Source organism: Cupressus sempervirens, chromosome 11 (assembly GCF_028749045.1).
Source record: "Cupressus sempervirens isolate cs-2001-9-10 chromosome 11, ASM2874904v1, whole genome shotgun sequence".
In the NCBI taxonomy this organism is placed as follows: Eukaryota; Viridiplantae; Streptophyta; class Pinopsida; order Cupressales; family Cupressaceae; genus Cupressus; species Cupressus sempervirens.
This window is the reverse complement of record NC_143128.1, coordinates 605,073,465-605,090,567: the sequence shown is the minus strand read 5'-3', so window position 1 is coordinate 605,090,567 and position 17,103 is coordinate 605,073,465. Positions and strand designations below refer to the sequence as shown.

At 35.5% G+C, this 17,103-nt stretch overlaps 1 protein-coding gene across 1 annotated transcript in view; it reads left to right on the top strand.

Annotated features, from left to right (window-relative positions):
• Positions 1-15,901, top strand: part of LOC149531137 (uncharacterized) — a 147,810-nt gene extending 131,909 nt beyond the window's left edge. The window contains exons 5-7 of the mRNA XM_089809355.1: positions 9,700-9,880; positions 15,320-15,427; positions 15,547-15,901. Coding sequence (XP_089665481.1) covers positions 9,700-9,880; positions 15,320-15,427; positions 15,547-15,726 — 469 coding nt within the window. The 3' untranslated portion in view covers positions 15,727-15,901. The remainder of the gene's footprint in view (positions 1-9,699; positions 9,881-15,319; positions 15,428-15,546) is intronic.
• Positions 15,902-17,103: the final 1,202 nt, after the last annotated feature.

The following is a 17,103-nucleotide window of genomic DNA, read 5'->3' as shown; positions in this document are numbered from 1 at the left end:
GAAGTGATTCATATTCTGCCTCTTTTATTTTTTGATGTAATCATTGTAATATGACAAACTAGTTTCTCGCCATTTGTCATTCTTTTGGGGAGATGAACTGATCGAACTTCTATTGTAACAATCATCTCAGAATCCTATATGTATGAAATTGAAAGATTAATAAAGGGTCGGCTAATTTTTGTTGTGAAGTACTTGATGTTGCAGAGTCAATTGAAGGGTATTCTGTATCAATTATTTTCTATTCCATTTTTGTTAGTTGTTAATTATATGTTTTCTCTTTAATCTAAATTGAAGCAAGGAATGAACGGAGTTTCATTCCCCTAATTCGAAGTAGTGAATGGATGTGATAAGTAGAGTCATTGCATGTTCAAAGAGAAACCTCTTAGATGTATTTCCCTTTAGTTAATCTTTCTTTCCCTATAGCTTAGATTCTAGTTGAATTAGTTAGTATTAGTTGTTATGCCATTTTGAGTTATTAAGCTTTGTGAGTTCATAAGGTGTGTGGGTTCACAAACTTAATCAATTCTTCATAAATCACTTCTTGCTTGAGTTAGATCCTGTTTAGGCCTGGCTCGGTTTTACCTCTCCTGTTCTTAGGTCAAGAACACACCCCATATAAGTTTTAGGAACAAAACAAAATTCATTGCAAATCCATAATAGGGAGTTGCACCTACTAATTTAGAGAAAAGTTAGCCTTTTCAGAAGCAACTTTTCAACTGTTAGTAATCAGATTTTGTTCATAGTTTGGGCATTTAATAGTCAGAATCAAAAAGAACAAATCTGTTTACCAATAGAAAGCACTCTTTCACTTGCTTGTAGTTCTTGTAGGACCTTAGATGACTTGCTAATGGTGTGTCATGGAATGCCCTCAAAATGTTCTCTTTCATTTTTGGTTTTGAACCAAGATACACCTTGTCCTTATAGAGAATGAACTCATTTGGTCTATTCTTTCGTTTTTTATTTGGAATGGGTAAGGGCTGCAATAGTCTAGCTATAAAGTATTACTCATCTTTGTTGTATTGACAATTTGAACACTCTAACATGCTTCAACACATCTCCCTCAAATCAAGGGTACTCTTTCACTTTCTTATAGGTTTTTAGTACCTAAGATGGCTTGTTAATGGTGTGTCGTGAAATGGAATCCGATGGACACAGTTTCTGGGGGTACTCCCTTCAAGTCTTTGTACGTCGAAGAAAAGATGTCCTTATACTCCAAGAAGATTGTAAGGGTTGTTTCCTTCAACACTGGGTCCCATTCATCTCCTATCTAGATTTCTTTAGATTGATCTGCTTCTCCTAGGTTTAAAGTCTGGAGTTTAGCCTCTTCGTATTCCACCTTTTTTTAAAAATGTGTGTAGGTGTCTTGTTGAGAGTTGCCACCCCTTCCTTATACTCTGTGTACCCTTTTGGATATCGTTCTTCAGACTCAGATTCCTGTACTTCCAACATATTACATTCCGCATGGAAAACTTCATAGTCTCCCATCTGCCAGTGAAATAATCCATTAAGGGAACTTGTGTCATCTTCTGAGCGTTCCCCTAATCTAATTACTCCTTCCTCATCTGGTTCCATCCCTCCATAGTCTTCTCTTTCGAAGTCTAATGCCAAGTCTTGACATACTGACTGGTTCTTGAGATCTATGATGTACTTTCTACCTTTGGACTCTATAGATAGAGTGTTTTGTTTCCAGTTATGGGCGACCTTTGCTACAACCAACCATCCTCTTCCTAATAGAGCATCGTACCCTTTCTTCTCTAAGGTGATAACCACAAAATCCAAAAAAAATTGTTGTGTACCAACTATGACTTTTTGTCACATCAACGTTCCTATACTCTTGATTCCATATTGGTCCACTCCCACTAGTTGAAATGTCGGTGGCCAGAGTGTAGGTTTCCCTATTTCCTTCCATGTTTCTTCTGATAAGACATTTATGTTGGAACCTCCATCAACAATAGTGCTTGAGAGCTTGCACCCTAGTATCGCTATCTCTACTACTGTTGGTGTTCTCCCCATTCCTATGGTGAACAGAGTATTCTCTATTGTCCATACTTCTCCTTCCTTCTCTTTCTTTGAGGTTATCTCTTTCGGGTTTGCCCCTTGTGTTAGTGCTACCTGCAATTGGGGTAATGTTTCTAATAAATCACCTATTTTCACTAGGATAGTAGTTTCCAGTATTTGTTGCACAATATTCGTTACACCCTACTGGAAGTACGCTTTTCTGGTTGTCTTTCCTTCCTCTCCCATGCTATCTTGAATGTCTTTCTTTGCTTCCTGAAATCTTCCGGTCTCCGTAGTAGCATCTGGATAGGTTAATTTTTTGGCCTGCATCCTAGTGACTGTAAGAATTTCGCCTTTTGGATCTTCAATGTCTAGCATATTTATCCCCTTCTGTCTCAGGCAATTTGCATCCTCATGATTGCCTGGCCCACACCATTTACAGAGCATTCCTCAATTTTGTTCGCCTCTGCTTTGACAATCTCATGCAAAATGTCCCCATTCATTGCATCTCCTACATTGGATCATTGGCCTCCCCTTGGAATCATACTGGAGTGGACGTCGTGGTGTGTTGTTATTGTTGTTGTTGTTGCTATTATTATTACTTCCTCTCCTGTTATTTATGTATCCTCCTGGTGAGGCTTCTATATTTGTGTTCTTCGACGGAGTAGAGGAGGGTGTAGATTGCTCCCCTTGGGTCAGGAATACTTGAGTGCTCCTTGTTTTAAAATTGTAGGGCAATCTTTAATTGCATGCCCCAGTACCTGACAAATCTCAGAAAATGCTTTCTTCGAGCATGCTCCTTTTGTATGGCCATCTTTTTCACAGTCAGTACACCAAAGCTCTCTCCCTTCTTTCTTTTCTTCTTTACTCCCTGCCACTTCCTTCATCAATTGCCTCAGGTCTTTTCTCAAGGCTTGAATGGTTTTGGATTCTTCTTCGCTCTCCTTCGAACTTTCACTCATGCTTCCATGCCTTCTTACCTTGGAAGTTTTACTCTCGCTTTCTATGTCCGCGACACAAGTACATGCATCCCTAAAGGTCGATGGTCGGACTATCTTCATCTTTTTCTTGAGGGATAGTGTTAATCCTTCGATGAACCATCATTTCTTTAGTCCATTTGCCGGCTTGTTGTCTAGTTTCTCTATCAGCTTTTTCATTCTTCTGTTGTTGTAACAACCAGTTTTCCAGGGTCTAATTTACAATTAACATACTCAAGGAATATAGATATAATTTTGATTTCATAGGAAGGCAGTTACATCATTCATGTTCATGTGAATATGATTTACCGTTAAAAACAGTTATACAAAATTTTCTTAACTAAAAAGACTTGAATTACCATCAAATGAAATTACTACAGAAAGTGAAAACCACATACCTCAGAAAACTGAGTTTGAATCAAACTAGGGATGCCTCTGCAACCACCCGGGTTAGTCCACAAATACACTATAACAACTTCATATGACAACTTTCATCTAAAAACCGTTTTCTTAAAATCAAATTAAATGCGTCTATTATTTTAAATTAGGGCATCACTTACCACTGTATCAATTAGGGCATTGTTTACCTTCGGTTTATTTAGGGCTTCTGATATCGCTATTTCAATTTAGGGCTTCCAATACCACTGTATCATTTAAGGTTCCAGCTGTCATACAATCAATTAGGGCTTCGGATTTCTTTTCCTTCTGATTACTTATCTATGACAGTAACTCAAGATTAGAAATATATACTTAATTTCGATATCATATATATATATATATGAAAGTAAAATGATGATATCAATGAAATAACTTAATTTAATCTTACCTCCTTCCATATAAAAGTATTAATACCTGATTCCAATAAACATAGGAATGCATAGCTCATTTCTGTCTGACTCATATCCGACATCATGAGTGAGGTGAAACATTGTCAGGGGCTTTACCACCCAATCGACCCTACTATTCTATTATTGTCAGTTCAAAGTTACGCAACCGAGCTGCGCTCCACTAAAGTAAGGTCGGGCCAACGGACTCACTCGCTTGTGAGCTCAACCTTTCCTGTTGCCTATAATTTATAAGGCCCGGCTGTTTGCATAAAGATGCCCCCTACTATTCTAAGGCCCCCGTGTACCCAAACAGATTATTGTCGGGCCCCTACAATCTACCTCCCTGTGCATAGGAATGCATAGCCTATTTCTGTCTAACTCATATCCGACATCATGAGTGAGGTGAAACATTGTCAGGGGCTTTACCACCCAATCGGCCCTACTATTCTATTATTGTCGGTTCAAAGTTACGCAACTGGGCTGCGCTCCACTAAAGTAAGGTTGGGCCAACGGACTCACTCGCTTGCGAGCTCAACCTTTCCTGTTGCCTATAATTTATAAGGCCCGGCTGTTTGCATAAAGATGCCCCCTACTATTCTAAGGCCCCCGTGCCCCCAAACAGATTATTGTCGGGCCCCTACAATCTACATATTATCCCCACACGATCTCTATTGACAAAGGCCCTCCCTACCCGGAATTGATAGGGATCATCTTACCATTCACTGGAATTCCTGATAATTAACTTCACCATATGACTTGGCAACAGGAGATCACAATAACAGGAATGTGTAGGAGTTATTAAATGATAAATATTGATATGTCATAACTGATTCTGATTCTTATTATTGGTGATTTCTTTCTCACACCTCAATCACCCATCTTCTTGGCTACACAGCCGGGTGAGTCCCAGGTATTCGGAATTCTCAGAGCAGACGGCTCTGACAATTATTCAAAAAGATTACATACATCCGACATTTCACACTTTGTGATCACATAATTATGCTCTTTAAAGATTTCAAAATTGAATATTTAATTAATTAATTTAATCATAACTAAATTCTCTTTTGCATTCTTGCAAATTAAATTCCTCCTCTTCACCATTTCATGGCTTATCTGCTGGTGAATTTCCTCGGTGTTAATAGTATTCTGGATGTGCTCGTAAAATTATGATAGCATGTGCATGGTGTGGTTTCATATAATCAATCAATTTATTACAATTACCAACAGAATTCATAAATGATATAACTCAAGAATATTTGGTGAATGATCTCATATAAATCTCAGATTACCAACAGCTAGTATCATGAATTGATCTCTATTCAACTTGCCTAGCCGGCTATGGATGAATACTCAACCAAGGTGAAAAGGATTTGTAAAACATATTAATTTATTCTTAGCTCTATCAATATGTAGCCGGCAACAAACAAGAAAGAAGAAACTTGAAACACAAACACAATTACTTGTACTCAGATAGGTTCATTAATCTAAGACTGAGATAATCCCAAATGAACAGCATATGCTCTGATACATGACCCATTGAATTTCATTTAAGAAGCTTATGATTATGTATACATGCATTCACCATACAGATTGAATATATTTTCGGCATTAGATTCTATTTAAATATGATAAGGAAATGATAACAAAACACCGATTAGCATGGGATAAAGATTGAAAGGAAAGAATAGAGTCAAAAACGTTTCAATTGTACACAGCTCCAAATGTGAGATTGACTACCACATAACCTGTATAAGTCCAGAACTCTCTGGAGTCGATTTGTATTATCTCTTCTTTGGTTTGCTTGCAGAAAAACTCCAGAGTATAAATATTGCATAAATCTTTAGTAAAATCAGAACTTGTACGACATGTTGGATTGGAAAAGTGCTGCTACAAATTTTAAAATGAACTCGCAGGAATACAGCAGTCCATACCTTCATCGCACCCAGGCATATAATAAAATCGCAGGTATATAAGAGTATGTGACGCTAAGGAATTTCAAAGGCCCCAAATGCTATTGCCGTAATTAATAATGGTAGTCGGGTACCAAAAAGAAAAAGATTATTAAAAGCGATCATCGATATTCTAATATAAAGTTTTAACTTGACTCATCGGCTTCCCAAATAGTTACAAGAATCCCTTCAAATTCCCAAGAAGACCATTTGGATGCCAAACATAAAATCGACTATGAAAAGAACAAAAGAAAAATAAGAATTTGGAAAGAAGAATTTGGAGATTATAATATGAAAATTATAATAATACAATTATTATAAATTGAACATTATTATAATCTTATTTGTAACATTACTTATTAATTATTAAATTATAATAGTGCCAAAAATCATTTTATTTATTAAATGCATGAATATAAATCATTATTAAAATAATACGATGAAAGATAAATTAAAATCCTTTAAGATACGTTTTATATTTTATCTCAATTATTTTTTATTAAATTATTAAATAACTCATGCAAGTCCTGCACATGTATTATGGCTAGATCTTTTACCCGTCTGCCCGGTGATGGTGATGCCCTGCCTAATTCTTTTCTGACAATGCTTTCACCCCTTTGACATGCTCCCTGCAAGAAATTTCTTAGTAATTAAATTATTTAATCATAAATAATCATAACAGTTAACCTTTCATCTTAATTCCATGAATTCGCGATTAACAATCAACTAACATGTCATCTTCACTTGAAATCATAACAACCATCTTACCATTTCGCCAGATCATATCAAATTAGACTGCCAACTAACTTCATGTGAACCTCAACGGCTATATTTCAAGCTAGGTCGAAAATTGGGATTAACAGTTGTAGGCTTTGATGGATTCACTCATCCCTTGTCTTGTGTTACAAATCTTCGTTACTATTTCATCATCATCTCTCAAGAGTCTGAATTCTTCCTCAAAGGCTAATGGATATTATTCCATGTGTTTTCTTTGCTGCCTCCAAATTGGTATACCAATCAATGACAATACCCCTTAGTGTGGCCGAAAAAGCTTTTAGTCATTTTGTTGTGTCATTTTCTCCATTCACTTGCCATATTGTTATACATGTTTTACAGTGGCAAGTGTGGTCCTTTGAGCCATCCCTTGTGAATCTTGGTAATTTTTGTTTGTCTATTGCCATTATGTGAGGCTTTTTCCCTACTGTCAGAACACTTCTTCCAGATAGAGCACCTCCTCTTGATGGAACACCTCCTCCCGATGCAACACTTCCTCCCAATGGAACAACTCCTCCTGATAGAACACGTCCTCCCAACTAGAAGTTCGCTCTCGAGGAGGAACTATTGAGAGTATCTTCTTCTTCTTGACTTTGTTCTTATCGGAGATCTCTCCCTGCAGGTGTCTTTGGATTTCTATATCCCAATTTCCTTGCTGTTGTCTCCGAGATGACCAAATTTTCTATAGCTTCAATTGTATGCTCGATCAACCCTTCTTGGATTCTCGTGGAATCCCCTTGTCCTCCCTTCAAGTTACGACGTCTCTCCTGCTATTGCTGGAGACGTAGTATCCTCAAGGCAACTTCTTCCTCAGTTTCTTCTTCAGGGGCATGAATCAGTTTTATTGTCTATTTCCTTTTTTGGAATTTTCACGTTCTTCGTGTTCCCTGGTCCTCCTTTCTACAAACTATTGTAGTACTTGTTGTCTCCTCTGTTCGCTTTGTGTCTCAGTTCTTTCCTCTTCCATTTGTAACAAATTGCATGCTAACAGGCGAGGAATCTCTCCCAGGAGATCGTACACCGCTGGTGGCACTAAAAGTTTGTCACGTACCGTACCTTCAGGGACCATTCTCTCACAGCTTCCCTTTGTATGTTCTGATTGACCGCAACTTCCAAGGCCGTTACCAAATCACATGTCAATTGATCTTCCCTAGTTATTTCCTCCTCTTCCCTGTCACTATTTGTTGTTACTTGGATGAGCTGTACAAAAGGCCTTCCGATTACTCCATCCTACCAACCTCCAGGTTCAGACTTAGGCAACGACACCAAAAATGTAGAGTGGAAATATCACTCAAGTTCACAAAGATATGCTAATCATACAGAGTAACACAATTGAGATACATATGAAGTAAAACACAGAATGTAGCATTCATACCACAATACCAGTAGGCGATGAAATGATTTCTTTATTAATACCAAAATCAACATGAGTACATTGACAATATTCCAATTACTTATCTCTCACCTCCTAACTACCCAGCTATTGTGATTTGTCTTTACTAGTAATCTTCCACAAGCCAAGTATTTACTGATCATGGCCAATTTATGCATGATTACCAATACTTATTTGTCATAGATTAAACAGATCTTTTCCAACTCCTTGAGCTTCCTACTTTTGAATGCTATGGGGTGTTTATTGTGCATCAAAACTACGCCAATCTCATCTCTAAAGCATCACACTAAAAAATGGAAGGAAATGAAAGATTCAAATTCGAGCTAGTCAAGAGCTCTTTGTGCTAAATCAATCCAAGAGAAGGCCCCTTTATCAAATTTGTCAATGGAGCAACTAGTTGCAAAAACCCTTTGATGAACCTCTTGTAATAATTGCAATGATCAAAAAGCCCTCTCAAGTGTGATAGTCCTAGGTGGAGGCTAATCCACGATCCTTAATTTTTTAATTATCTCCACTAATCCATGGGCACTAATTTTATATCCAAGATATAATATTGTGTCAACCCAAACTCATTTTTTGATGCCTTGGTAAAATGTGATTGCTGCTCTAGAATAAGCACCCCATCTATGCATCTCGAATGATCCTTTCGCGTCTTACTATAATTCAATATGATGTAAAAAAAACTAAAACAAACTTCCTCAATCATTTAATGAGTACCTAATTTATGTAAGTTTAGAATGTAGTTGGTGCATTAGCGAACTCAAATGGCATGACTAAGCACTTGTAATATCCATGTGACACTAGAAAGTTGTCTCATTCATATCCTCGTCTCTCACCCTTATTTGATGATACATTGATCACAGAACAATCTTGGAGAAGTATATCACATCATGAAGCTTATTTATCAACTCATCAATGTTGAGAATAAGGCCTTGTTCTTGACGCTCTATAATCTATGCACATTCTCTTTTCTCTCTGTACCATCCTTGTTGACCAACACCATAGAAGAATAAAATGAGCTAGAGTTTGGTTGTGTGTGTCCCATATACAACAAATCCTTAATCACCTTTTCAATTTCTTCCTTGTGCCTCCGAAAATGATGATAAGATATAGTGAAGAATGGCTTTGATCATTCCTGCAATTCAATAACACGTTGAGAACCTCTATCTGGTGGCAACCTTGAAGGAAGATAGTTGAACACCTGCCATGCTTATCTAATATGGATTGGATGTCAACATGGTAAGATCTCTCATCTTGGGATGAAATCATGTCTATAATTGAACACTGTGTTGCCCAAGCCACTTGGTCTCTATGGGAAGCCCTCGTCATCCTTTAAGTATCTAATTGTAATAATTATCGAAGCATATTTGTCTGCTTATGCTGCTTTTGTATTATCAATATCATGGTATAATAAATAAGTACTGTTATTGGTTTCTATCTCTATTTTCATAATTCTGCTATGATGACCTTTTCTTGTAGTGCTTCATTTTGTTAGATGTTTGCAGTGCTTGCTACATGGTTGTGTACAACTCTATAAAGAGAAAATTGCCATATACTGATTTCGTTGCTTCAAATTATCCATTTGTATATTGTGATTTAAAGATTCAACTAATTACAATTTAATGCATGTTGCATTTGTTGATAATTTGTTATGTTGAAAACTTGTTAAAGGACCTTCTAAGTGTCTTCTTACTGCTTCAAGAAACTATTTTAGGTGTCTGCAGTATTATTTTCTCAAGCTTTCTTAACAGTAGAGGTCATACTCTCTTTTGCTTGTACAGGTACTTAAAAGAGCGACGCAGTCAAGTCAATCCCAACACTGGTTTCATTTCAGCATTACATCAGTATGAGAAGAGGCAATCACTTCCTAAAGATACAGCCGCACAATCTCAAACTTTCTATGGCTTAAAAGAAGATGATAAAGCTGCTTCTGTTCATAAGGTGCAATTGGATATTCAAAAGGTATATATCTGTCTTGTTTTTTCATTTTTGATAATCGTACCCCTGCTTGAGGTCACAGTTGCATCTTTAAATAACAAAAACATAAGCAATTGAATTAATAAAAGGGCCCATTCAAAATAGAAATGATTAAGATTGGCTATGACCATTTAAAAGAGAGCTGACTAAAACTAATTTCAACCATGATAGAGGTGCCGACTTGAATAGGAGCAATTATGAGCAACCTTCAATTGATAATGATTTCTTTTAAGGGAGCAGACAGATTTTTTAAGATGGTGCTCAGCTTTGAAGAGGTGTAGCTCTTGCGAATCGAAATGGGCATTATGAAGAGGCATGACCATCCAAATGAGAGGTATTAAAGGAAGAACAATTCATCCAAGAATGACATCAAATGATGAAGGAAAATAAGCAGAAAAATAAGTAAAATCAGAACTAGAATTTATAATGGCAGCAATTTTAACTAAGAGATAAATCTGATAAAGAAATACAATTGTAGATCTATACATATGTGCTTATGCAATAGAGATACTTGCATTGACCTTTGCAAGTAATCTGAATCCTTATATCTAATATAAATGTGGTAACGGATTCGTTTAATAATCTATTTTGAAATTAGAGAAATGGATTGCAAATAAGAAGGATGGCCAGTCATCCAAGTTCACAAGAGGGGAAAGAAGACCGATCTTCATAATCTTATCAAATACACCATTTTGAGATGGAATGCAAGGCTGGCCTTCAATGCTCGTGAACCAAGGGATGGAATGGAAGACCAGCCTTCTGTGCTCTTGGGTTTGATCAAGGACAGGTTCACTCACCAATTTCTCCCTAAGAGCCTAAAAAATTTCCACGCATTTGAGATGGAATGCAAGACTGGCCTTCAATGCTCATGAACCAAGGGATGGAATGGAAGACCAGCCTTCTGTGCCCTTGGGTTTGATCAAGGACGATGTCCAACCTGCAAGGTGGACTGAGGGATGTGTTGATAATGTATCTTCGTTTGGATAAAAATTAGATGATAATGATCTATATTTAATCCCAATGCATCTTGCTTATATTCTAGCATATATATAATCACATTAGAATACAAATTATTATCATCCAATACATCTGATCATTAATACCCAAGAATATGTTCGATCTGCCTCTGCAGATTCTTTCTTGTTATTTCTATGTTCATCTTATAGTTATATATAGTGATAGAGTCACGATGACAGGATTGGGTCATATATATATATATATATATATATATATCAGATCTAATTCTGATTATTTGCCTTGCAAGATCAGCGATTACATATGCATTATCATTGAGGGCAAATGATAACTAATACTGATTTGTGATTGGGTTTGATTATTAGTGAATCAGTGCATCTTAGGGATATGTCCTGAATGGACACTTGTCCATTCAAGGACATGTCTGTATAATATAATATAAATTAATGTGCAATGTAGACCAGATTGAGTATAACCAGAAATTAATTCAGACCTTGCCAATATTCAGTATTTATTAATACTGGATTTGCAGTACATCCATTCTTGACATATGATCATTATCCATATTTTCTGATTTGAATCTGCTCACAATAAACCTGTGATTGAATCATCAAATTCTGAAATAGGAAAAGACATCCCTTGCTTTGCTCTTCTAGATCAAATATCTTACAGACATTAAAATCCTTAATAGGATAGAAGGACAACCCACCTTGCATGCTCTCGCACTACAAAGGCGACCAACCTTGAGACCACAGTGTGCAAACGTTTCAACAAATTCCTAATGAGATTATTATGGGAATCCATATGATGGGAATGACTATTGCTTTTTGGATTCCAATATGAATGATCTTTATGGATATCATGACGTGCACTAGTGACTAGTAAGATGTATGTTATTACGGCTTATGATTCAATGTCAATCTTCAGTGACTTATACTGTGTTCAAGACCTCAACTAATATAATTTTATGTTCTAAGATGATTTATGTTTTTTATTATTAATTAGAATTGTGGTTTTAAGGAAAACATTAGGAATATCTCAGTAAGGGACATTATGCCAATTTTGAATTCCATTAAGTTCATTAACAAATAACAATTTAAAATTCCACAGTGCGCAAACGTTTCAACAAATTCCTAATGAGATTATTATGGGAATCCATATGATGGGAATGACTATTGCTTTTTGGATTCCAATATGAATGATCTTTATGGATATCATGACGTGCACTAGTGACTAGTAAGATGTATGTTATTACGGCTTATGATTCAATGTCAATCTTCAGTGACTTATACTGTGTTCAAGACCTCAAGTAATATAATTTTATGTTCTAAGATGATTTATGTTTTTTATTATTAATTAGAATTGTGGTTTTAAGGAAAACATTAGGAATATCTCAGTAAGGGACATTATGCCAATTTTGAATTCCATTAAGTTCATTAACAAATAACAATTTAAAAATGTAGCATGCATGTTTCCATCTTTAGTATAGAAGTATCTGAAAGTTTCCCTGCCTCAATGTATTTGTAAACATGTAATGTTTTGTCAAATATGTTGCTTCATCTCCCTTTATTTCTCAAGTTTTTGTGGCATTAATGTATCCCTCGATATTTTGGTTGTTCTACCTCTGTCTGATAATAGTAGAGTTGTCATTTGAGTCACCATACCCCTCTACCCCATGTTGCGTAGCAGTATTCTATCATTCATAAATGAGTGATTACAATATGGAGACAAAGTCTCCTTATATAGAGAACAACTAAGTACGAAACATAATCTTTATAAAAGGCTAACAAAAAAGTTTCTATGTTATCTAAAACCTAAGCAATAAACTAAATATGCCTAAATGACCATTAATATAACATTAAATACTTTATCACCCTCCCTTAATGGTACATTTTACTAAGTACCTTATATAAGACACAATGTCTTTTTGGTCACAGATACAAAGAAGGCTGACCCCTTCTCATCAAAACATTATTTTGCTGCTGAGACCCTCCTTGGATCTACAAAATGTTAATGATTAAGAATCCTTTCAACCTTATGTTGGACAGCAAAGCTATCCCTTGAGATCAACTACAGAAACATGAAACCATGATTTTCTCTTGTGCAGATCATTGCCTTAGTAACTCCATCCAGAACAAGTGCAAAAAACCACTATTTTTGTGGTAAAATTTGTCAAATCCTATAATTGAACTCTGAAGCATTTTTTCCTAGGAAAAAATGCTGAAAACACTCCAAAAATGATTTTTGAGGATTAGTTCAAAAAAACCAATCATGTTTTTTAGAAGAAATACTGATCAAAACCAAACACTATTTTTGAGGAAAAAATTTAAAAAACCAAACACAACTTTTGACAATAAATAAAAAAATCAAACACAATTTTTAGGAGAAAACCGATAAAAAACCGAACACATTTTTTGAGATTAAAATCAATCAAAACACAACACAAAATTTGAGACATGAATCAGTATATAAAACTTCATTTTTGAGGAAAAATGATAAAACGTTTTTACAAAATGTTTTTTGAGGCAAAAAGTCACACAAAACCCACAATTTTCTTTTATGGACAAAAATTATAAAGCCTAACCAAAATTTTTGAGGGAAAAATTACAAAATGCCCATCCAATTTTTTTAAGGAAAAATTATTGAAAAGTGGAGCACTAATTTTTGTAGAACAATTTTAGAAAGCCCACAATAATTTTTTTTTTAGGACAAAATTGTTAAAAGCTACTCAATAATAATTTAAGGATGATGATTAGAAAACCCATCACTATAATTTTGTGAAAAAATAATTCAGAAAACCCACTACCATGATTTTTTTGTGGGAAAATTTCAGAGGACCCTTTATAAAAACCTTCACACAGTAAAACACCCATCTTTGTGTTGTAACTGTAAAATACACCAGAAAATGGCCAAGCTCCATCATGCGGTAAAACAAGAAAACCCTTCGCGCGAAAAACAACGAATGCAACTCACACAAAGCGCATGTGAGTACGTGTAACCCACGCAATTCACACTTTTGCTCAACACATTTATTGAGATTAAAATTAATCAAAACACAACACAAAATTTGAGACATGAATCAGTATACAAAACTTCATTTTTGATGTAAAATGATAAAAACGTTTTTTGAGGCAAAAAGTCACACAAAACCCACAATAATTCTTTATGGACAAAAATTATAAAGCCTAATCAAAATTTTTGAGGAAAAAATTACAAAATGCCCATCCAATTTTTTTAAGGAAAATTTATTGAAAACTGGAGCACTAATTTTTGTAGAACAATTTTAGAAAGCCCACAATAAATCTTTATTATGACAAAATTGTAAAAAACTACTAAATAAATTTTAAGGATAATGATTAGAAAACCCATCACCAGAATTTTGTGAAAAAATAATTCAGAAAACTCACTAACATGATTTTTTGTGGGAAAATTTCAGAGAACCCTTTACAAAAACTTTCACAGTAAAACACCCATCTTTGTGTAGTAACCGTAAAATACACCAGAAAATGGCCATACTACATCATGTGGTAAAACAAGAAAACCCTTTGCATGAAAAACAACAAATGCAACTCACACAAAGCGCATGCAAGTACGTGTAACCACGCAATTCGTACTTTTGCTCAAACTGAGAAATTCCTCAACCAAACCCTTGACTAGACTCGTAATTTTCAGTAAAGTTGTTTTTCATAAAAAAAAACAAATAAAATTTTTCTGGAATAAATTTCAGGATAAAAAGGGCTATGAATTTTTTATCAAAGAATTCACGAAATCTTATAGAAGCCCGTGACCTGTTCTGATACTGTTACAATATTTCATCCTTATATAGAGAATAACTGAAAATGAAACAAAAACTTTGTAAAACACTAACAAAAAAGATTTCTATGTTATATAAAAACTAACTAATAAACTAAATATGCCTAAATAACCATTTATATAACATAAAATATTCTCTTATATCATTCATAAGTTGTGTTTTTGGCATAACCTGAACATCCCTATACTGTTCATGTAGGAAAGTTGGAACTGCGCATTTTGTAATGTTGCAGTCATAACTTTCCATGTGCAATAAGTAAAAAAAATCATTGCAAATTTACTAAAAGTAACCTGAAAGCTCCAAAGGGAAAGAAGGTTTGGATTCACCTTCTGCTTTACAGATTTAAAAAGTCTATGATTTATTCCAATCATTATTTCCTTAACTCAGTTAATTTGGAGAGGGTTTTGGTTGACTTCAAAGAATAGTTGAAGAAGCCTTTGCCTTCAGTTACAGTTTTCCCCATCTCAATAATCTCATGAATTATCACAATGGCCATTTGTTCATGCAGCAGCTCTAGTGTCTGGGACCGTGAGCATTTTAAAGAAGAGGGGCAGAGGATTTGAAATTAATATAACTTTTTTGAGGATGAACAAACTAGTTTATGTGACTAAATTGCTGGCATTTTTGTGGAGCAGGATGGAAACTGTATAGGTATTATTAAACTCGCGGTTGGTCAAGTCACCATTTTTGGTAGAGATCCTAGCTGCAATGTGATTTTAGATCATGCCTCAATATCTCGCAAGGTGGATTTTGCTCTCACATTTTCCATTGCTCTATCTTTTTACTTGTATTATATGTTTCTATTACCTACCATGTCTTGTTTTACAGAAAAGCTTATCTATTATTGTTTTACTGTTTGCAGCATGCAAAGATGGAAACTACAGGTGACACCTTAATTTTAACAGATTTAAGATCTAGTCATGGTACATGGGTAAATGGAAAGCTCCTTAAAAGTGGCCAAGAAATTGTCTTAAGTGAATCAGATGGTGTTAGATTTGGCTCAAGTACAAGAAATTATATAGTGCGGAGAAAGGACTTCTGATCTACATGTTTGGAGATCTGCCATGCATTGTCAGTTTTTCATAGGTGAATAATCAGATTACAAGCATATATTTTTTGTATCAATCAAGTTAATTTTTGAAAGTTGAAATCAAATTTGGAATCCTTGCAAAATGGGGCATTGGAATGAAAATTACGATGGTAGTTTACACATCTAACATGCTATTTCCATTGATGTTTGCAATTTGTTTTGAAAATTGACTGGCTAATTCATTTGCATTACATAGTTGGCTAGTCATTCTGTTTTTTATGGTTTAATATATTTGATGTCAATCAATCTGATGATTGAGAGTACGACACATATTTGAGGAATAATTCACATAGGCAGCAAGGTACAAAATAAAATGCATAGAAGAGGACAAAGAATGGGGTAATGATCTCATTAGGTGACGCAAGAACCATAGTTGGAAAACTCGCCAAATGCAAAAACTCGCCAAGCCCCCCAAAAGTTTAATCGGGAAAAACTCGGCGATTTAAAAAAAAAACTCGGGAAAAGCTCGGGAACCTAAAAAACCGCTGAAATTTAATTAAAAATACATTTATTTTGCAAAATTTAATGAGAAGATGCATCTAATAAGTTAATTAAAGACAATACAAAAGAAAGAAACAAAGTTTAGATATATATAAATGCATAATGCGTACAAAATTGCATTCTCATGCAGAATGCTCATGGTAGGAAGCAAAATAGTAAATTACTAAATAGTTTCAATCTGTCAAACTAGAAGTAAATACTAAAAGTCTAAATACATCAATACAATGTCAATCACATCTTCCTCTTTCCACTTGCACTAGCAGGAAAGCGAGGGGGTCTAGTCTTAGAAGAAGTGCCCCGCACTAGGATAGGGCGTGAGCTACGTGACTGTGAACTCTGTGGCTATGCCCCCTCGCTCGATGCCCCTACTGACTGGCTCGGCGTCCTAGAAGAGGATGCATCTCCTCCTAATGGTAATGCCTGATCCTCGCCTGAATCATCATCATCCTCGTCCTCATCCTCAATGTCATCCATAGTGAATTGAAAATCAGTGTCAGCCTCCCCCTCCATGGCCTACCTGTCCAAATCAGCGATCTCATCTGGTGTAAACAATGGACTTGGCTCCTGTGCTGTCCAATCAGAATAAGGATCTATCTCATCTAGATCAAGCGGACCAGGTAGTTCTAAGAGCTGTGACTTTTTTATGCGCAACTTAAGATTATAGTGCACATAAACAAGGTCATTAAGCCGTTTTTGAGTCATTCTGTTTCTTTTCTTTGTATGGATGGACTCAAATAAGCTCCAATTGCACTCACAATGGGATGAGCTACAAGGTTGGGACAGGACTCTGAGAGCAAATTTTCTTAAATTGGGGGTATTGCCACCCCA